At 37.5% G+C, this 22,731-nt stretch overlaps 1 protein-coding gene across 7 annotated transcripts in view; it reads right to left on the bottom strand.

Annotated features, from left to right (window-relative positions):
• The window catches only part of TRPM3 (transient receptor potential cation channel subfamily M member 3), a 773,499-nt gene that overhangs the window by 153,866 nt on the left and 596,902 nt on the right, over nt 1–22,731 (bottom strand). For 6 of the 7 annotated variants that reach the window (XM_070431513.1, XM_070431508.1, XM_070431509.1 and 3 more), the window contains one exon: nt 15,496–15,670. In XM_070431513.1, coding sequence (XP_070287614.1) covers nt 15,496–15,670 — 175 coding nt within the window. Of the gene's footprint in view, nt 1–15,491; nt 15,671–22,731 lie in introns of those variants that run through there. The other variant, XM_070431514.1, reaches the window with a different exon arrangement.

The raw sequence follows: 22,731 nt of genomic DNA, 5'->3' as shown, positions 1-22,731 counted from the left end.
GGGTAAAATGTAAGTGTATTTGTTATAGGAAATTGGTGTTCCTTTTGTGATAAAGAGAACATTTGAAAAAAATCAGGTGCGTTTGGAGGAGATAAGCAAATGACTGACAAATGAGGGTGATGGAAAGGGCATTTAGTATGTTGGCGATTACATTTGCTTCTAATTTCACAAGTGTTTGCTGTGCTGAACCAATGTCTTATGTTTGGCACAAAGGCTTCTTGTCTTCCCCAAGAGCCCTTTCTTATTTTGTGGCCATATTCTGTAGGATATTGAGAAGCCTGCTTTCTTGAAATTATTGCTTTCCTAGCCTTTTCCATTTTTATCTCCCACCCGCCCCCCTGCAAACAGTGGAATGATTTAAAAATCTGGACTGTGATATTTAATAGTCAGCAAAAATAGAAATAAGCCCATTTTAGATTTCTTTTTATGGCTTTAAAATAGTGATTGGAAGTTTCTTGACATCAAAACATGGTTATAGTGTTATGTAAAATTTTTAGTTCTAGAACTGGGTCTTTGACAAAGAGTTGCCTATTTATGGAAGCTGTTAATCTGAGACTCCACACACCAATGCTATCTTTGGCATACCTAAAATTGGAAGGTTTTCTGATTTAGGAAGTGTAGTCATTGAAGTGAGGGAAATCTTTATACTATGGCATTTATGTTTCCATGTAAATGCTGTACTTGTGACCTGGAGCTTTTTAGATGAATTGCAGAGTTATTTGAAATAAGTCAAGGTTCATTCAATGCTCAGAGGAACCAACAAAACTTCCCACTGTTTGCTATTAGTATTCTGTTCGAATGCAATACCACCCACATATACACACTTTTCTCAGAATGAATTTAATTACCTGCAATGACAGAGTTTTGTTCCTAGATTAAAAAATTAGAAAATGCATTTAAAATTCAATGGGACTCAAAGAGCTTGACTTAGGTTAATGGCTTTTGAGGAGAAAAGCCCTTCTAATGCCCTCCATAAACACCTTCTATTAATTTATTCAGATACAATATGATAAAATTTTATTTATGTAGATAAAAAAGATTGCTAATATCAACTTGGTATTTAAAAGACATCATTTCTCATGGAATTTCAAATACTCTAAAGAAAAATGAAATTTTATTATTTTCTTGAAGCCAAAGCAAATTACTAAATGTAACACTAAAGACACAGAAAAATTACATGTCTTGCCTATGGTAATGCAGAATGGTATTTTTTAAAATCTTCTTTTCCATCTTCAGTAAAAGTTACCACTTCCTCCCAAATATCATGGCCATAAGTAACTTCCCAAAGTTAAACTGTCACTTGCTAGCTGTGCGATCTTGTCTAAGTTATGTAGCCTTTCCGTGTTATATTTTTCATATATGTAAAATGAGAATTATAATAGCACTAAACGAATCGATTTGTAAATATTAAATGAATTAATAATTGCAAAGGGATTAGAGAAGTGCCTGACAAATCCTATGTAAGCGTTTATTATTATCAAAACACTGTCTTACAATGTCCCGTAGGAAAGAGTCACTTCTTATTAAGTAGCACGACCAGTAGCTGGGGCCTCTGTGTGCAATGCAGAGCTCCTGTCCTGGGATCACCAGTGCTCTGCTCACCTGGGGAGCCCAATGGTACAAGGCCACTCCCAGTCCAGGCTGCAGAAATAACTTCCCCACTTCAGAGAAGTGAGAGATCACCAGTTCTTTCTTACATTTGAGAAATAGAGACACTAAGCAGATTTGTAAAGAGGAACCTTACAAACACGCCATGTGGACATCTGCACATCTATTTATTTTTTCAACAAACAATATGAGTGCCTACTATGTGCCTGGAACTAAGCTAGGAGTAGAGAGATGAAGACTATTCAGTCCTAGTCTCAATTAACTCATATAGTTGTATGTCATATATTCTGATAATCTTTTAATTGGCAAGACATCCCAAAACTTAGTGATGTAAAACAGAATTTATTGTGTTGGTGGTTTTGAGGGTCAGGAATTCAGGCTGAGCATAGTAGGGATGACTTGTCTCTGCTCCATGATATCTAGGGAGAAGCTGGAGAAGCTGGAATGACTGAAGATGGCTATCAATGCTCAACTGGGACTCTATGTCTGGGGCCTCAATTCTCCACATGGCATCTCCTGGGGCTGGACTATCCAATATGACTTCTTTACTTCCAAGTGTGGCCCCAGGCCTGGGATGGCCGAGGGAACTGAGGAACAGTGGTGGCAGGATAGATAGACTTCTTACATGGCAGTTGGCTTCTCTCAGTGAGAATTCCAAAAAAGAGTTTTCAAAGAGGCCCAGGTAGAGACAACAGGGCTTTTCATGACTTGACTTCAGAATTCCCAAAACATCATTTCCTTATTTTCAATTAATCAAGTCACTAAGAGCAGCCCAGATTCAAGAGGAGGGAAGGAATAGACTCCATCTCTTGATGGAAGAAAAGCATAAATATATAGAGAGAAGGAATATATTAACGGTGATCATCTTGGAGGCAAGCAACTCCATTAAGAGATTCTGTTCAGATGAGACGTTGTAAAGCATTGATTTTTTCCACATTTAAGCATAAAGAGCCTCAACTTTTTACTTTAAATTCCATCTTTTAACAGATGATTAGAATGAGAACCACAATTTTTCTTTCTTTTTTTTAAAAAATATATTTTATTGATTTTTTATAGAGAGGAAGGGAGATAGAGAGTCAGAAACATCAATGAGAGAGAAACATTGATCAGCTGCCTCCTGCACACTCCCCACCGGGGATGTGCCCGCAACCAAGGCACACGCGACCGGAACCGAACCTGGGACCCTTCAGTCCGCAGGCCGATGCTCTATCCACTGAGCCAAACCGGCTTCGGCCACAATTTTTCTTTAAAATGAGTCTAATCACTGACAAATATTTTCAAAACGTTATTACTTGCTCAAAGCATAGGACCTGCAAATGTTTTCTTTTGATTCAGTGGCCTATTTACATTTATTCAGTACCTACTACATGCGAGGTGTTTCTTTTAGGCTTTGGGCACCTGGCTGGACCTTTTTCTCCATGGATACTATCAGACCTTGTCTCTGTTGAATGCTATATGTAAGGGACATTTTTAAAATGTGTCATGCTTGGATTAACATGTAATGTGTCCCTGTTGTCACCTGCAAAAACAGCGGGGTGTTTTCTCGGTGTCCTCATCTCACGTTGGGATCTGTTAGGAGAGGAAAAACAGCAGCACCTTCCACAAACTAACTGAGAAATCTGAGTTTCTAAAATACTGTTCCACTCAATCTTATTCTCGATATACCTTGGTTTGGGCCTTCGTCACATCTTACTCAGATGGTACCAACAGACCACTAATTGGTTTGTTCTTTATCCCCCTCTAATCCATTTCCCATCAGGTTGATTAAATTGTGCTTCTACAAAGCAAACACGATTCTATCACATTCTTCTTAAAATCGTGCAAGAGCATCCCATCACTAGCAATATAACATATCAGCTCTTGATATTTTTGGGATCTGTACTTTTTTGGGAAAGCATTCATGTAAAAATGTTGCTGAGGGATTTGAACTTTAGGATAAAGGAATGATACAAGTTTAGAGCAAACATTTTACAGATGAAGAATCTGATGCCTGCAGAGGTAAACTAACTTACTAAAAATTATATTACAGCTGACAGCATCAGAGTAGAGTCTAAGGACAAGAGAATCAGGGAGGAAGAATCTCTGCAAATAAATTATATGAACCTAAATACATAGTTCAACTCAGTGTAGTCACACAAAGTTAGTGATTTGTTGTTGAAATGACTGGATACAAGTAGAGATTTCATCTGTCTTTTTCCTGAAACTGGATGTTATAAGTCTTATGTGAGAGAAGACTGAGTCATGTGATTTCAAGGATCACTACTCCCCTAGCTTACCAGATGCCCAAAGTTCCTTTAAATTCATTAAAAGGGAAATACATATTTTGTTCAACAATTAGAAGCCCTAAGAGCAACTCCGGATAAGTGATGCTTCATGTTAACCTCATGCTTAACTGTAACCGACTGATGTTGATGGTTTTCAGAAAGCGCTAGTTGACTAGAAAGTTGGGAACCATGTGAATGGAACACATAAAAATGATGAATAGAGGGGATGAGGTGAGTAAACTGGTTTGTCCAACTTTTAACTAAGGATCAACTTCAGATACAAAGGGCCTCTGTAAGCTAAGGCCTGTGAGAAACAGTACCTCTGATCTTGCTTTAGTATCTAGCCTAGAGAATTGTTCACCTGGGCTTTTCCTGTGGGCTCCCATTCAGTAATGCAAGGCAGTTAGAATGATCTAAGAGAAGCTGCCTATAGTTGGGCAGAATGCACACACTTTGATGCTACAATCTGTTCAATAAAATTCATTTACAACTACTCATAGAGTGTTTCTTCTTTGTGTTCACATTTTTTGTTCTATTTTTTTTAAACCTAAGGTAATATATATATATATATATATATACACACACACACACACACACACACACACACACAAAAGGAAATAGAAGGTGGGTAGTTTTGTAGGATTGAGGGTGGTAAAAGGCACTTAGTACCTATTGTAAGAGAAGCTTTGTGCCATACATTTTATACATGGCATTTCATAAAGAAATATTAATTTTTAAGAAAGTCCCAATGAGACTCTAACTCCTTGGCTGCAGGGACTGCACATGATGTGACTATGTAGTCTCATCCAGGTGCTGAAGACAGAGGCTTTTCCATACCTCCTTACCTTAATTCCCACACCATTTTCTTTATCACCTAATATTATAAGGGGTGTTTATTATGTTTAATACTTATTCTCTATCTAATTCTGCTAAACTGAAAGTTCCACAACAGCAGGAATTTTTGTCTATTTGTTTCACAGGTGTGTTTTGGCCAGTGCCTAGAACAGTACCTGGAACATAGTAGGTGTTAAAAAAATATATTTTTTGAATGACTGGATGTATAATGTTGGCTAAATGCAAAAAATGTAATTGAAATAAAGGGAACCATGGAAATCTGCTGGCAGTCAAGGGCTCCCAGTTTTGGGGAAATGCTGGAGCTGTGCAATCCTATATGGAAGCCATTAGTCATGGGGTAATTGAAACTCCAATTTATTACAGTTAAATAAAATGTAAAATTTAATTCGTAGTCACTCTGCCCACAATTCAAGTGCGTAGCTGATTGGACAGCAGAGATACAGAACATTTCTATGCTCACAGGAAGTTCTATTGGGGAGCGCTGCTCTTGAGGCAGACATGCTGCCAAATTCTTCACATAAGGCCGGGACGAACAGGACATTTAGGTGACAAATCCTGAGCAGTATCTCTGCAATTTCTCTGCTGTCCTTTGCCTTTGGTTATGAATATGCCCAAGAGTAGAAATTGAAGTGTTGCCAAAGGATACAGGGACTGCCACATGGTCAGGTAGATTTTCTGCTGCCAAAATTGTAAGAGAAACACATCCTCAGAGTTCATTCCAAATGAGATTCCATCATCGACTATTGCCCAGAGCCAGGCAAAAGGAATAGTCAAGCTTTTCATTGGGTTAGGCTCTGTAGAAAACACAGACTCAGCGCTGACTGAAATGGGCAGGCAGAAACACTGGCGACTCTTCAACTGACATGCTTCTAAAGTTGGTCCAACATTTATTTAGAGGAGAAGTTTTTTAAAAAGCAGATAACTTTGTTTAGGACTATCTATAAGATTTTGTCTTTATTTTATTTTATTATTTATTTTATTTTGTCTTCATTTTAGAGTAAGAGTAGACATTCATGGCACATTAACTGTACATTTCCTTCTTTGCATATTATTAATCTATCACAGTAATCTTTTCTCTGAGCCCAAATGTGGTCTCAGAATCATTCTCAACACATCATGGCAGGAAGCCAGTGCTAGCTGAGTATTGTTGACACTCAGATGAAAATGATTTGTCATTCCTACACTAGAGATAATAAAATATCAAATATACTGTCAAATGGGGAAAACCAAGGAGATTATCGGGTTAAAGAACTCCACTTTTTAGGTCTGTCTCTAAGACACTAAACTGTGGCTTCCATGAGTTTAGAGAAACCTATTCTTTGCTCCTTACTCAAGACTTTTAGGGCTCACTGCTCATGGATGGACAGTTGACTTGCATTGAATATCCCCAGCAAACATAATAACTGTGTCTATCAATTCCAGGATAGTTGTCCAACAATTAGGACAATAAAGGAAAGACTTTATTAAAACTGAATGAAGACTTTTCTAGACAACAGTAATCCAGACCTGGGTTGATCTTGGAATGCTACTTTAATGCATCCTCAGTGTTTTTCTAGTTGAAGAAGTTTTATAGCAGGTGATCACTATTATAGTTAGTTTTTATAAATCCTGTGGTCCACAATCAATATCTGAGAATTTCATTGGAAATCTGGAAGAAACCCATTAAGTACATTGCAAACATTATTTATCATTCATGATACCATTGGGTGAGATGTTAATCTACTCTGTTTCTAGCAGCTGCAGATTCTAATGTCAGCCAAGTCGAGTCAGAATTCAGCTCCTCTAAGGTAGAGGCATTACATACCAGGGCATTTTATCATCTGTGCCTCACTCAGATACCTTTGAAATGCATTCGTGGTTTTAAAAGCCCTCACTACTTCTTTTCATGAGAGAAAGGCTATGTTTGTAGAACTTCAGACATTTTTTTCCTACCAATGAAGTGGGTAAAGAAATGTATATGCCATATTGCATATTTCAAAGTTGCTAAGAGAGTAGATGTTAAAACTTCTCATTGCAAGACAAAAAAATTTTTGTAACTCTGTAAGGTGACCAATGTTACTAGATTTATGATGACAATAATTTCTCAATGTATACAAATATTCAAGCATTACATTGCATACCTGAAACTAATGTTATATGTCAACTAAACCTCAATTAAAAAATTTAAAAATAAAACTAAGAAGAAAATGCATATGTACACCGCATGTAAAGGCAGAGGTGCCTGTGGCAGCCTTTTGTGCTTGGAGAGCAGTGGAAAGGACAGGTCAGTTGGGTTGCTAGGTGAATTCGAGGCTCATTGAGATGGCTCTAGCGAGAAGCTGAGGCCAGAAATCAGAGACTTGAGTCCAAGCAAAGAAAAGTGGACTTGACCTGTAAATTAATGGTCTTCACCTGGGTTCTACAAAGAAGCCCCTGGTGTTTTGAAGAGCTCCAGAGCCGCCTCAGAGTTGCCTTAGTGGGTGAGAACCAGGCAGAGAGAGGGCTGCTCTAGGACAGAGGTTCTCAAAGTATGGTCCCTGGACCAAAAGACCAGCATCTCCTGGGTACTTCTCTGAAATGCAAATCACGTGGCCTTAACCAGATGTACCGAATTAGAAAATCAGAGATGGGTGTCAGCAATATGATTTTTTTCCTTTTTCATATTTCTTTTCAAATCTCACCTGAGGATATGTTCACCAAATTTTTTAGATAGAGGGGAAGGGAGAGAAAGAGAGAAACATTGATCAGTGGCCTCCCGTATGAGCCTTGGCCAAGAATCGAACTTGCAACCTTCAGTGTAAGGGAGGAAGCTTCAACCAACTGAGCCACACTGGCCAGGGCTCAGCAATATAATGTTAAAATTTTTGTTTTTTAAATCCTCTCAAAGATATTTTTTCCATTGATTTTTAGAAAGAGTGGAAGAGAGAGAGAAAGACAAAGAGAAATATCAATGTGAAAGAAACATATCAGTTGGTTGCCTTCCAGATGGGCCTGGCCAGGGCCCGGCCAGGGAGGAGCCTGCGGCAGAGGTACATGCCCCCAATCGCAATTGGACCCAGGACCCTTCAGTCTAGAGGCCAATGCCCTATCCTCTGAGTCAAATGGGCCAGGGCAGCAATATACTTTTAAATAAGCCCCTGGGTAACTCAGATGCAAGATAAAATTGAGAACCAGTGGTCTAGGCCTTCCATTCCAGCTTCACCAGAGTAAACCTTTACTAATATCTTGTCTGTTTTATATATTGTACTTCGAGGTGAGATTTCTTTTGAGAAGGGGTTTAAGGGCTTTAAAAAAGTGAAGATCAATACTACAGAGAAGTGGGAAATTGGGCCTCTTAAATGGTTGTCCATTGAAATTGTAAAGTCAAAGGAAAGTGAGGTAGGACCTTCTGATGCTGAACTTACTGGCCCTAATGACTATCAATGGCCTCTCAAATTTACATAATTTACATTCAACTATCACCCGTTCACTTTTAAATATTTTTGCTTTTCTCAACTTTTTTCTTTCTCTTTTTTAATTGGGCATATATTTTGAACCAGTCAGAAATTAATTTTCAAAAGAAATACATAAATGAATGAAATGCCTTTAAGAAACCCATGTAAATAAAAATACTAATAGAGAAGACTACTATGAGTATTTTTGTGGTATACTCATAGTAGACTTCTCTATGAGTCTGACAGATGTTTGGAAGCAAGAACAACTGTGATAAAGAAAGAAGGTGATTTGTGCTAAATAAACTTTTCAAGTGAACTGGGTTCTAAAGACAAAATTTGGCAAAGGGTACAAAGCACTCCTGGTAGTAATGCATTGACTTGTGTGAGGAGAATGCCCATGAGGCATAGAAAGTAAAGAAGCTATTTTTGAACACACAGAGAAGTAAAAAAAAAAATAAAAAAAAAAAATCTAATGTTTATACATTTTCAAAGAATTTCTGAAAGTGTGGTCCATGGACGACTCTTGCCTGAATCTGAATGGTTTCAATGCATTTTCCTGCACCCCAGCCCAGGTACACTGAACCCGGATGTTTAGGGCAATTTGTGTTTCCTTTTCCAGGTGATTATTGGGTATGCTGAAGTGTAACAAGCGCATGCTTATTTTGAAAGTTTTCTGTATAATAAGTGGCCAAAAAGTTACTTAAGCAAATCTTAGAGGAACATAATAGATGCCTTTAAATCTTTGCTCGGCTCTAATGGGCTATTTAAAGTTGGGGGGCAGTGATTCCTAGAAAGGATTTCATGATCATAACCAATTACTTACCTCTGTGTTTTTCTGATGTTGCTGCTTATGGCCACATTTTCCTAACTTGGAGTTGAACAATTCTAAAGTAAATTTAATCACTGTAGAGACCCAATTAGCCACTGTAGATCCATAAAATATTTTCCCTCACTTAGCACTTTCCCCCATGAACTCTAGATAATTTTTATACAGTCAATGCTTCATTCTCCCTGTGTTGACACACATGGAGGGATCAAATACCAGATATCAAACTGTACACAAAAGTATTTATTTTATTTTGTACTTTCCTAAATAAATGAAGCTACTCTAGCTTTGTGGAACTTGGATATAATAACACAGGTATCTACACTGTATATCTATATTTTTATATATTCCACACAAGAAAAAGTTGCAATAATCACTCTATAAACTTTTACCATCTACTCAAACCTAAGCCTTTTCCTGCCTTTTTAGAACTCAGTAACTAACATCTAATAGAAAATTATTTGTTATTATATTAGTTCAAATGAGATTATAAGTCTCAAGGGAAGACCTACTTCTTGCCTAAAACAAACATTAAAAAAAACATCTGGTGATTGATTGATTGAAAATTCTTGTTATCAGTCCTATCTTTAAGTTTTCACTCAAATTTTAAACACAAACACATATGCATATATCATATATACATACAATTATATGCATTAATATATATAATTAATAATACATGATTAAATGTATTTTATCTGATTAATTTATGAATTGAATTTATATATGATTCAGTTTAGTAATATATATAAATGTATATATATACATATATATATATATATATATATACACAAACATACATACAAACACACATCACCACACAAAACACCATCACACTGTCTCATAGAACTCAACCCCTCTACCAACTTTCCTTTAATCCCATTCAGATTGATTCTTTTTTTGTGTGTTGAGTTTTATAAGACATATAAAGCTTTTTCTTGGTCATTCATACTGACTCTTAGTTTAAATCCACTTTTTGATGGAAAAGGAGAGGAGGTAATAGAGTCATTATATTGTTATTTTGTAGATAATTAACATACATGGTTCCACTGAAGAGATTCTCATCAGGAATGCTAAACTCAAGTACTTTGTCCTCTATGTTTCTGTGATACTTTATGTTCGTCATAGCACGTGTCCTTCTAGTTATCTGTATTCACGTCTGTGTTTTAATCTCCATTAAAGGGTCCCTGATAGGGCCATGTCTTGCTCATCCTCTAACAGTTCCATGATTATAATAAGCACTCAATAAATGTTAACTTGGAAAACAGTTCACAGAACCAAAACTTCTATAAATAAAGCCACCAGTATTCTTTGTCTGTACAAGATATTTCCAACTTTTCTTGCTTCCCTCTAACAAAGTTAAAAACAGAATCAAGTTTGCACGTGCCTTCTTATCGAATATTCTAGAAAAGAGACAGGTAAGATGAAATTGACAGAAACAAAATGGACACTTAAAGTCAGCAGGCTTGATATTGTTTCCTTCTTTCTCACTTGACATTCCAATTATGTCTAAATCATGCTGGAATACAAACGATTGCTATCAATTACTTTCTTTCAGCAGATCTTATAGAGACAAATGATAGGGCTGTGACATCCTTCAGCTTTAGATGGAAATCTCTTGAGCAGCAGAAAACATTAGTGTCCGCGTCATAGAACGATATGTCCTAGGGAATACACCTGCGCTTCTAAAATGACTAATCTTCTTTCTCCTGTCTTTGGCCATTTTGGTATATATTTGGAGAGAAACCAACTTGTGTCACATTTCTGCTGGGATATAGTTTTATAATTTGAAGCCATGCAACATATTTTTCCATTTTAATCTCTACTTTGTGTTTCATTTATGCCTTTACCTCAGCTAACCAAAAAATGTTGGGACCCTTACTAAGCTCCCTTTAAACGGGATAATTAGATTTTTATTGGGAATATATTATCTGTCTCCCATTCTCAAGAGCAAGCCATTGCTCATTTTTTCTTCACGCTATGGAATACAAATTCTACTGCACATAGCGATGTGAATAGTTAAAACTTAATGATCCCATCCACTAAAAAGAAAGGATAATTATGCAATATAGTAGAGGTGCTAATCATCGCTATGATGGCAATCATATTACAATATATAAATGTATCAAGTTAACACATTGTATACCTTAAATTTACACAATGTTATATGTCAGATATATTCAATTAAAAAAAAAGCACTATCAGTCTTTTGGTGTTTGCCACATGGATGACTCTCCAAAAGTTATGAACAGACTACTTAAAAGCTGCAGTTCTACTTCTTGTCCTGGGGTGTTTAAAAATGATAAATCCAGATGATTATTTTGGGACAAACATAAGTATCTATAATAATAAAAGGGTAATATACTAATTAGACCAGACATCATTCCAGATGTCCTTCCTGACGAAGCCGGGGACAGAGGGAAGCCATCCTGGGTCCCAGGTGCCTGCCAACAGCCAGAGGAGGGTCCCGGGTGCCGGAGGGAAGCCCTGGCGGCAGCCGGGGGAAGTAAGGCCTACTCTTGCATGAACTTTCGTGCATTGGGCCTCTAGTAAATAATAAAATCTGGATGAAGGAGGGACATAATCTCAAAACACACTCATTCATTCAGATGCCTTTTTCACATTGACATTTTTCACCTGTGCCATACATGCTCACTGACTGATTAATCTCCCTGTAATCTTAGACCTATGACAATTACCAGGCAAAGTTGTATCTACCTTCAGTTTTAGCCACTTGAAGCTTGAAAAGTCTTCCTGACTGGGTATCTTCCTTAGTCAAACAGCATAAAGTGGAATCCTACTATTTAAAAATTTACATTATTGAACGTAATGCTACTTATGTAGCACTAATCTATTTGTGTTCGCAGTGTTTAGTAATTTGTGATTCAGAAATAAAATTTGGTAACATTTCTCAAGCAATGAAATTGGTTATGGATAGTGACTTATGACTCCTTCTAAACTATACAGGTGGGAAATAGAAAATCCAGTACAACAATAAGGAATAAAAAAAGTTTTATCATTTCTTTCAGGTAGAGTATACCACAGAGCAGAGGTAGGAAAAAAAAAAAGAGACAAAAATAAAAATAAGAATTTAATTGTAATTGTCTCCTATTTTATCTAAATCCATTTGTGTTTTTATAGATCAGTCATATCTTTTTCTACCTCAAGTAATCTCATTTACAAAAATTAATTAGTTTTGCCTATCATAATTTGCTTCCAAAGAAATTCCCTTTCAAATTCCTATTCTTGGAAGGTGGTTTCATAACAGGGAATTTAAAGGCACAGTATCAAGGTCACAAAGGTTAAAATGGAGAGATGAAGATTTTATTCACGCCTTTATGATAATAAAACAATAAGCTACGTAGCTGGATATGCACATTTATAGTTTGTGGGCCTATATTATTTAACAACCTATAAATTAAAATTTTTAATATTTAAATCAGCAAAGTAACTGAAAAGTAAAAATTATGTATGTTTCCTATAGTCAACTCTATATGTACAATCATACCTATTTAAGTCAGTTTGTTTATATAAAGAAATAGTTATGCATTTATATTTATTTATAGTGAACCATGTACCAAACTCTGTTGGGCTTTGCTAGAAATCAAAGAAATCCTCCGTGGTGAATGAAGTCTAGGTGGGCTAATTCTTTTTTTTAGCGTAAAGAAAGCAGCACACTACTGCAAAATCATGTTCTTTGGAAATAATTTTTTAAATTGGCTGCACATGTGTGGCTAGACAACTTCATTTCAAGCTAAATAAGCATGATTAATTCTGGCAATTATTCAGATGGCACACGGAAACATTCCAAACTCATTTTATCATGATAAATGTATAATAGCTTTCCTGGAGTAGCAAGAACATACTTTAACCATAACACTTTAAAAATATTTCTTTAAAAACTTAACGTTTTAGCTTTAAATAATTCCCAAGATACGAGATTATATCTTAATTCTTTCTCTCCACACTAGTTATGTGCATGACTTCATATTCTTTGATAATCAGTCATGGTTCATATGTTTGTGTAGATCCCATATAGATTGTGCTCTTGCATATACTGACCATAGAATAATGAGAACTAAAGCTAAACTTCAGTTTTAAAACTAAAACTGACAATTAAGGTTAAAGGTGCATGGGATTTCTGACCCTTAATTTTCAGGTTTGGGTATAATGGTATGGGTCAGTTAAGGAAAAGAATTCACATGGCGGAGGGTTGATCAGCTTGGACACTGGTTTACAACTTGGGTTGATCAGCTTGGAATGCACTGATTTTATCTTTTTGGAATACACAGAATAATAAAAAAAATCAGGAAATTACAATACAAAGAGGCAGCTGAGGGTAACTTAAGTGTTTAAAAGAGAGTACCTCTATATGAGAAACACTAAGGCACATACCAAAAAACACATTCCAGGGAATTCTTATAGTACACCAGAAAGAACCCTGATCTGAGCTCATGAGCTGTGTGACCTTGCAAAGCATTTAATTTCTCTATGTATCTGTCTCCTAGGTTAAATAATATGAAGTCCCGCCCAGCTCTAACGTGTAACAGTTCTCTGTTATTAAAACAGAGTCAGGAGCGGCAATTTACCAAATATTTTAACATTTTCAAGGTACACAACCCAAAATAATGACAAAAATAGACACTAGGTACAGACTTTCAATGTGTATAGGCCAAGAAAACCTGAAATGCCAAGATGAACACCTTGCTTCTTCATTAGTTTCCGAAAAGAAAAATGCACCATGAACCCAACCTTGTACCTACTTTATAGAAATACAACAAAATAACTGCAGGCACTAGGAAGCAAAAAATAAGCCCAAAATAAAAACTGCATCAATTCTTTAGTTATTTCAGAAAAAGGAACAAATTGCTAAATTTAAATCAATGAGAACTATGGCTAAAGCAAAGCACAGTTGAGGATCTTGAACTCTTGTTGGTAATAGATATGGAGGCATTTGGGCAAATGTTTTATTTTTCTCTCTCTCTTTTATTCCCTTAGTTATAAAGTGGGCCAATATTTACTATAAAGAAGAAAAGTAATTTAATTAAATTTGCTAGTAAGCAAACTTCAATTTTGTGCTATAAAAATTAGCTTTTAGAAAAAGTATCAGAAGCTTTAACAGGGCTTAAAATAACTACTAGTATTTGCAGTGTTGAGCTAGAGAACCCCATGCTTTTCGTTATTCCTCCTCTCATATATTTTGGTTCATGCACTTGCCAGTGAGGGTGCTGATTTAATGGCTCACGTCGAGTGCTGGGCTGCTGGCCGAGACAAGGAAAGAATGGGGAGAGAAAAGACGGTACTGGGCTGCCATGCTGCATCTCTTACTTTAAGGCAGACTGGGTGACAGGGAGGTGGAGGGGAAAGTGTCCTGAAGTAGGCAAGCTCACCTGTCACTTTTATTATTGTAATTACAACCTTGTCTACTTTCTAGATTTACTGTGAGCACTTAAAAAATATATATGTACACACACACACACACACACACACACACACACACACAGAAACATCAATGATAAGAGAGAATCATTGACTGGTTGCCTCCTGCCCGCCCCACATTGGGGATTGAGCCCACAATGCAGGCATGTGCCCTGACCAGGAATTGAACCATGACCTCCTTGTTTCATAGGTCGATGCTCAACCACTGAGCACACCAGCCAGACCACTGTAAGCTCTTTGAGGGTAGAAATAGTATATTATTCTTTTCTACATTTCAGTGCATGACACAGAGTAAACACAGTAGAATTATGAAAGGTATGAATAAAAGACCCCCTCTTCTCTGGGGTTCCTTTCTTTTTCTGGTTTCATGTGTTAGGAGAATTGATCAGGTTAGGAAGTTCCTTATTTAAAACCTCAATATCTCCCTTGAGTTTTCCCCCTTCAATTCATTCACATCCTGAAAATAAATTACTTTCATCTAATAATCTGTGAGTGCCTGGACCCCACAATTCACTGAATGGAACCTCGCAGGGAGAAGAGGGCTATGAAGGGAAGTCCTCCGTGAGGCTGGGACTGAAAGCAGCTGGGGTGGGGGTGGGGGCTGACGGATGAAGGAAAGGACATGAAGGATTCAAGAGGTGTTTATACAGGGCCAGAATGGTTACCTTTTCAGAGATTCCCCTTTCCCAAGCCAGTTTAGAGGGATTTGACAGCTCAGGCTGCCAATTGTTTTTGTAAACATTTAGCATTTGTAAACCAGCTTAGTGATGCTGGTGTTTGTGGCCAAGCCTGGAAGTGGCACAGGCCGGCTTCTCCCAAGTTACCAGCCTGCACTAAATGGTCCAGATTAGCTGTGCTGATGAAGAAAAGAGAAAGGCCCCAAGGCCCCTTCTTCCCCTCATCCTCTTTATCATCAATGTGGTCTAGCACAGCTTTTACAGAGTATTCCGCTTCATAGGACTTTTAGAGTACGTTCCCTGGCTCTTTCCCACCAGCCTCCCATGTCTTAATGAACTAACCCCTCTCTTCCAAGCTTGGAACACAAGCTTTGCACTCATAGGTCCCCTATGGAGCCTGGTAAATTACCTACCCGCCTTCTTCTGAATATTTATGTCCAAACGCCAGGATGTCGGATGCCCGTCCACTCCCATCGCAGACAACCACTGGCACGGGAGGGGTGTCTCGGAGGTACTCCAAGACAATCGAGATCACATTGGGTCCTCCTTCCACAATGAGCGCCACCACTGGAACGCCTTGACCGATTCCTGCATTAAAAAAGGAAAAGAAAAGGAAAAAAGAGAAAAGAACACAAAGCCAGCAAACCAAAGAAACAAAAAAAGAGAAACAAAAAGCACAAACTAAAATTACTGAGCACAGGGGGAGGTAACAACATCCTAGTATGAGGGGATAACAAATACTGAGGAAAAATTTACAGAAAGTCCTTTAGCAGCATGTTCCCACCAGAAAGTCTATTTGATTTTGCCCTTTCCCAACAATTACCAGATGCTGGGGTCAGTTAAGACACCGATGACCATACTTGATAGGCGAGGGCACAGTGAGAAGAGGAGAGAAAGGAATAGATCAGTAGATGAAGCATTAGACTAGCAGCCAAAGATTGGAAGATAAAGGAGATCTTAAGCAAGTCTTGTATGTATTCAATGGTTCAGTTTGTTACATGAAAAATGGGAAGTTAAAATGCCACCTTCTGGAAGTTATCACAGTGGTAATGCCTAAATGATTCTTTTTATTAAACACTATGAAAATCAGTTGATGGCATATTTTAACTTGTTGAATCAACCACTGGGTATATATTTCTCTCCTGATATTTATTATCAGTTTGATAATTGATTCTAAACAGCATAATAGTCATAACAGGTACCAGGGGACATGGCATCTACCATCTGCCACTATTGCATCCTTCACTACTGAGCAAGGTGCCAGGCACATGATGGTTGGTCAGTAAACATTTGCAGAATTCAGTGGTTTCACAGATCTTCCTTAAAGGATTTAAACTATGCATGCTGTACCAAAATACATTGCTATTTTCCAGTAAAAATTGCCTTAACATCAGACTTACATATGGTCCAACCTAACATATTAAAGACAAATATTAAAAACAAATGTCCATAAGAGGCATAAGAAATAAAATTCATTTTAAGTGTCATGTCAAGCATTGTCTTTATTCACTGAATAACGTCCTTTTATTCAATTTGGTATCACTGTATTTTCCCATTCAACCTTCTCAGAATAGTTAGGTCATTGAGCAGTGCATGATAATAAGATGGTTTTGTAGGTACACAAGCAGTTATCTTAAAAGAAAACTAATCAAGATTCTGTACCACTTCTATAAACAGGAATTAAAATAAGCTTTTAGTCATCTCAGTTCTCCCTCTTCCCCCTTTTGCTATGGTTTTATCTTATATCAAGAAATTGCTTCCCTGTGAGAAATAATGGTTTGGGGTTTGGTTTCTCGCTCCATTAATAAGATATTTTACTTGACTTGTGTGTGACCTGCTTTACTTCTAAGTCAGTTTTTCATCTTGTGCTTGATTTTCATCTTAGAGGAGTGGTTCCAAATGCCAGTTATACACAAATGGGTAATGTTTTAAATCAAGTGTAACCCCCACCCCCAGAAAATTGTTGCTTAAGGCAAGATGCCAAGATTTCTTTTTGTTCCGCAGAGGGAATTGGGAGAGAGGGAGAGAGAGGGATGACTCATGGTCCCATCAGAGTTTTCTGTGTGTGGAGAAGTTTTGAGTTACTCCTTCAAATCCAAGGAGAAGGACGTGAAAGGTCATGCTGCTCCCCTTTGATCCAGAAGCCCTTCATGACTCCCACACAAGGTTGCTTGGAAGCTCTGTTTGGGTGTCTGTGATGAAGACCCTGCCCCCATTGCTGCTGACTATGAGGACTAAGTACATTCCTCTTGAAAGGCACTTGGGACATTAACCTCTTAGCCTATTTTTTAGAGACTAGGATCTTTAAATACCTTCATGAATCTGATAACAGCTAGTGATTCATTCTCCAGAAAAATAATCGCACATAAGGACAATCACAAAAAGTATATGTATGCAATTTCAAGGCTTTCGTGGATCCTTGACGCCTATTCATGAACAACTTGCTAATGGACTCTTCCATAACCCCACCCTAAATTAAACACATTGACATATCTGCAGAGAACATGGGCTTGTGTTCTTTTATGAAGCTCACTGAAGCCTGTCAGACAAGTTCTGGGATGGATTTTCAAACAAAACTCTATGCCCAGGGAAACTATATCATGTTATGGCTGCCCATTTGCATTGATTGACTTTACTTTCCAGGATGAAGTACAATCTACAGGTTTCTTTCCTCCCTCCCTTCATTTCTCTTCCTTGATTTTGTTTCTTCTGTTCACACTTTCTTTTCTACATTACATTTTAGATATAGAGTATTAAAAGAAATTAACTAAAGAAATTCACAAATTTACAAAATAAAATCTGTAGTATATGACTTCATTAGTAAAGAAAAAGCTTTTTAAAATATCAAGAATATATATATATATATATATATATATATATATATATATGATTTCAGAGAGGAAGGGAGATGGAGAGAGAGATAGAAACATCAATGATGAGAGAGAATCATTGACTGGCTGCCTCCTGCATGCCCCACACTGGAGACTGAGCTTTCAACCTGGGCATGTGCCTTGACCGGGAATCAAACTGTGACCTCCTGGGGATCAATCCCACAACCTGGGCATGTGCCCTTGAGCGAAATCAGTTAAGGCAAGAATGGCATATTTTTTTAGTGTTGACATAAAGAAAACATTCTGGGAATCTACTGCAGATACAGCTGGATGCCCAGGGTCATGACCATTTTTTTTTCTTTAAAATATGTTTTTTATTGATTTTTAGAGAGGAAAGGAGAGGGATAGAGATATGGAAACACTGATGAAAGAGAAGCATTGATTGGTTGCCTCCTGCATGCCCCCTACTGGGGATTGAGCCTGCAACCCTGGCATGTGCCCTGATGGGAGTCAAACTGGTGACCTCTTGGTTCATGGGTCGATGCTCAACCACTGAGCCACACCAGCTGGGCTACCATTTTCTTTATGATTAAAAAAAAATTCAATATAAATGTCTTTGAGGATCCTCACAGATGTATACTTTAATCAGCTCAACCCACTGACCATTCACAAAAGTAGTTGTATAGACTTACAGCTTTAAAAAAATATAATCTCTATTATTTAGGGGAAAAAAGTTTTATTTTATCTAGATCTCTCAGGGAAATTTTTGTGAACACTTGTTCGTTTAGTTCTGAGGAAAAGTAGGTTAGTTCTTTAGTTGATTGCAATAATTTTTCATTATAACCAAAGACTTGCAGTAGTTCTCAGAAATTTAATTTTAGAGCAATGTAGATTTGTTTAAGCTGGAAGAGGTAAGATTCTCTCCACACTTCAGCTTTTGCAATTTTGGAACTGAAAGCATTGTAGCCTATAAAACTGTGAGCATTAGCCATGGATTTAATAGCTATATTCTACAAGATTCCAGGTTGACCAGATTGACCAAATAATAAATCAAACCCCAATCAATTGTGTTTTGCTGACTTTGGTCACATTTTGTTATGACTGCTATGCAATTCAACCTGGGCTCCCAATAAGCAAAATGTGTCACAACTGTCGTAAAGATTGGGTGTTGTGAGGAAGAATGTCTTGAAATTCCATATGGCCTTTTTCTCTCTATTTCTTTCTCTCTGCTGACATGAGACCGTAATCTATGATAAGTTCAGGCACTTGTGAAAACATTTGGTGTATTGTAGTGAAATGCTTAGATAACTGAGAATTTTGATCAAACTAAATTAACACTTTGGTTTTACGTCAACATCACCATATGTGATCTAAAATGCCTATGAGCCTAAGGAATAATTGATTTTCTGTTGGGAAATGGTTCAGATTTACACAGAGATAGAATGTAGCAGGATGGTCTTTAACCACAAATCCTGTGATTATTGCAGTGTAGGTCATTTAGAAAGGAGAGTTTGAGTTTTATGTGAGAGGTGACTTCCTGAAGATCTTGAGCAATTCAAGACTGAGGCTGCCAGTGGTGGGTGGACATTTCTGTCTAACAGCTAAAGCCATGTAGCAATAACACAAACACAGTTAACTCACGGGCCTTGCCAGCTCTAGAATTAAGTGGTTTTTGATTTAGAAGTTTGTATGGAGAATTCATATGCTTTGAAATTATGCATATAGTGAAACTTTAGCAATATTTTATGTTGCAGAATTTAAAATTAGCATAGTTAAGTTTTGCATAAAATTCAAAAGCATTGAACATGCATCCTTCATCCAACTTCTCACTTGAATGGCCTGGTCTTTGAATCAATGGTTGATTCAACCAACAGGTCACATCTTGTGTATTTGGATTATATAACGGGGCCATTAAAAACTCAGCAACTACCTAAGATCATGCATTTTTCAAATACAGACTTGGGGGACATTAGCAAATACTGCCGTGATGGGAAAAGTAGCAGTCAAGCTATTTGTCTCATTTTAATGGGCACTCATTTACTGCCTACTTGAAAAGCAATGGCCCAAGTTTGCACAATACCACAGCTTTTCACAAATAGTTTCAGATTTAGATTCTTGATGTCCTTAATTTTAGTGTCTCTCTTCTGTGGTCTGAATTGTGGGATGGATTTATAAAAACTACATAAAGCTGGTAATTAGTTGTGTTTAACTGACAACATTAAAAACTATTCTTGTTTATTCAGTTTAAGGTGCTTCTTACAATTAGGAATATTCCCATTGCATGAATACTCAGGCACAACTGTAGAACATTATTGTTCAGGAAGAGAATATTTTAATACACTATATTTTTCAAAAGAAAACATTATTAGAAATCTTTGAGCTTCTAAGGAGCAGAGTGAGTCCAAGAAAATACTTAGGCATGACAAGAAAAAAATGCATCTAATTTTCACTAGAATATCTCTTCAGTCTTCTATGGAAACAGATGTTTGAGATATTGCCTTCATGTTTTGGAGGTAGGGTACAATATCTATTTAAGATAACAGGACCGTAACTGGAATGTGTCTGACTTTACTTGGAAATAGGTAATAAACCAAAATATCTTTTAGCAAATTCTGATGATGTCCTCAATTAGTGAGTGCCAAACCCAGTGCAAGGCAATCATGTGTGTCATTATTACTACACTTTTTTGCCATGATAATTCTGCACCTAAATTGATGCTTAGGAAAGTATTTGGAAATATAAAGTAATGCACACAGTATTAAGCAAAGTGAAAACACAAGATTCTATACATTTAGATACTTACGGTTCTCTAGTGGGGAAGACATGCCTTGAAAGATGACTAGGGTCTTTCCCTGAGGCTGGGATTTCACAAGGCATAAAATTTCAACCCACTTTAGGACTTCACAAAATTAATAACCCATTTCCAAGTAAAGTGTTATTTGGAACCATGCACATCCTAATAGTACAAAAATACATCTTGACATAGTTTGATATCCTCAAAATGTCTTGTCTTGTCATCACCAATTTCTATGGCAACCCCCTTATTGGTATTTAACTAATGGAACCCCTTCAAATACAACCTTCCAGTATTGAAAGCTAATTCAAATATTTCAGGATAAGCAAGCATGTGTATTTTATCTTGGCAATAAAAACCTCAACATCTGCCTGGAGATATGAGGTTGTTAAGACATGGAAAACACAGAGTTTGGATTAATGGGGTTGTCTCTCTGAGACAGTGATAACCGATTAAAAATAATCGTGTATAGCATTTCTTATCCTGGGAACTAAGAATATAAAATCCATTGAATTAATATGGCCAACCCCATTTTTTTTTCTGTTGGTTTTGAATATTGTTGAAGTAATCTATTTTGTGAATTATCAGTGCTGCAGGCATTTCCATAGAAATCCTGTACTAGCCCCCACCAGCAAGCTTTCATTTGGGGCATTATCTTCTCGCTTTACTTTTCTGTCTGGAAATCAGAGGCCAAAGCACAGAACTAGGGAAATGGATTGAATGGGGAATATCATAAACCAGACAAGGAGGTCACTGTGGCATGTGGACTGGGAACACCCATCCATGCTTCCCCTACCCACACTCCCCTGTCAGATCATTGAATGTCCAAAGCACAGAAGGGCAGTCTTACTTGGCTTCTTTCAATGCTGATGTAATTCCAGACCTGCAGTGTGGGTCAGATTTGCCTTCCTGGAATTGGAGCGGAGTCCCTGGGCCCGAGGTGAGTGACTGGGAGAGATGGATGGGCCTTCATTTTGGAGCATATACTGATGGTCAGGTTGGAAGCCTGGTTGGTCATGGAAAGCTGCTCTGCTTCTCTCACTTCAAGGGTGGAGTTAGCCATGAACTTTACCCTGAAAACAGCAGGAGGGGTTTTGATGCCCTCTTTGGAGAGCTCTATACCCAAGGGAGGAGAGAGCAATCACTCCTTTTTGATTGTCCTTAGTTCCTGGAGAGCAGCACATCTTCTACTTGCAAATGAGGCTGGGACATTTGCCTGCTCTCTCTCTGGCATTGTGGGCCCCATACTGGGGGTTTGCCATGGTTTCAGTGGGCTTTCCTGCAAGCACTTTTTCACACAACACCACTCCCATTTCCACCCTACACTCTGAAAGCTCTGACCGCTCTCACTCACCCCCTTTGATTGAGATTGTGGGCTACGTGTCCGGAACTGGGCTGGATCTGTCTGGTCCTTGTTCTCAGATTCTGATTCTCAGTCCCGTGATTAACCCCAACCTTCGTTTGTCTGCTGGCTTCCTGGTGATTCCCACTTTCCCTCTCAGCGTGGGCCATTGGGCTATTTTACCTCCTGCTACTGTAAACTTTGACAGCACGACTAGACTTCACAAAATTAATAATGTATTATTTGGAACCATGCACATCCTCGTAGTGCAGAAATACATCTTGCTATAGTTTGATATGTCCAAAAATATATCTAACAAACAGAGTTGGTACATAGTTCACAGGGTTGTTCTGAGTAATAAAGAAGTTATTATTTATAAAGAGCAATTAGAACAGATTCTGGCACTTAATAAAAACAATATGGTTAAACAAATGCAATATATTCTTCTTTACATTTATTAAGCTTATATAATGTTTCTACTTTAAATGTATAACTTTCCCATGAAGATGAAAGCAAAATAAATGTATTTTATGTGTTTAAACCAAAAGGATGCTCTGAAAAAGAAATAATTTGAAACATGCTCTTCCAGAGTTTAAATAGTCTCTCACACAGACCAATAATATGCTTAGGAGGCCCAATTCCTTTCTCCTGTCTCTAAAAGGCTAAAACTTTCTGTTTGGGG

Source organism: Myotis yumanensis, unplaced genomic scaffold, assembly GCF_028538775.1.
Source record: "Myotis yumanensis isolate MYYU_CA2020_CCGP unplaced genomic scaffold, mMyoYum1.0.hap1 SCAF_12, whole genome shotgun sequence".
NCBI lineage: Eukaryota > Metazoa > Chordata > Mammalia > Chiroptera > Vespertilionidae > Myotis > Myotis yumanensis.
Note: the sequence above shows the minus strand (reverse complement) of the source record. Positions and strands in the feature narration are given on the sequence as shown.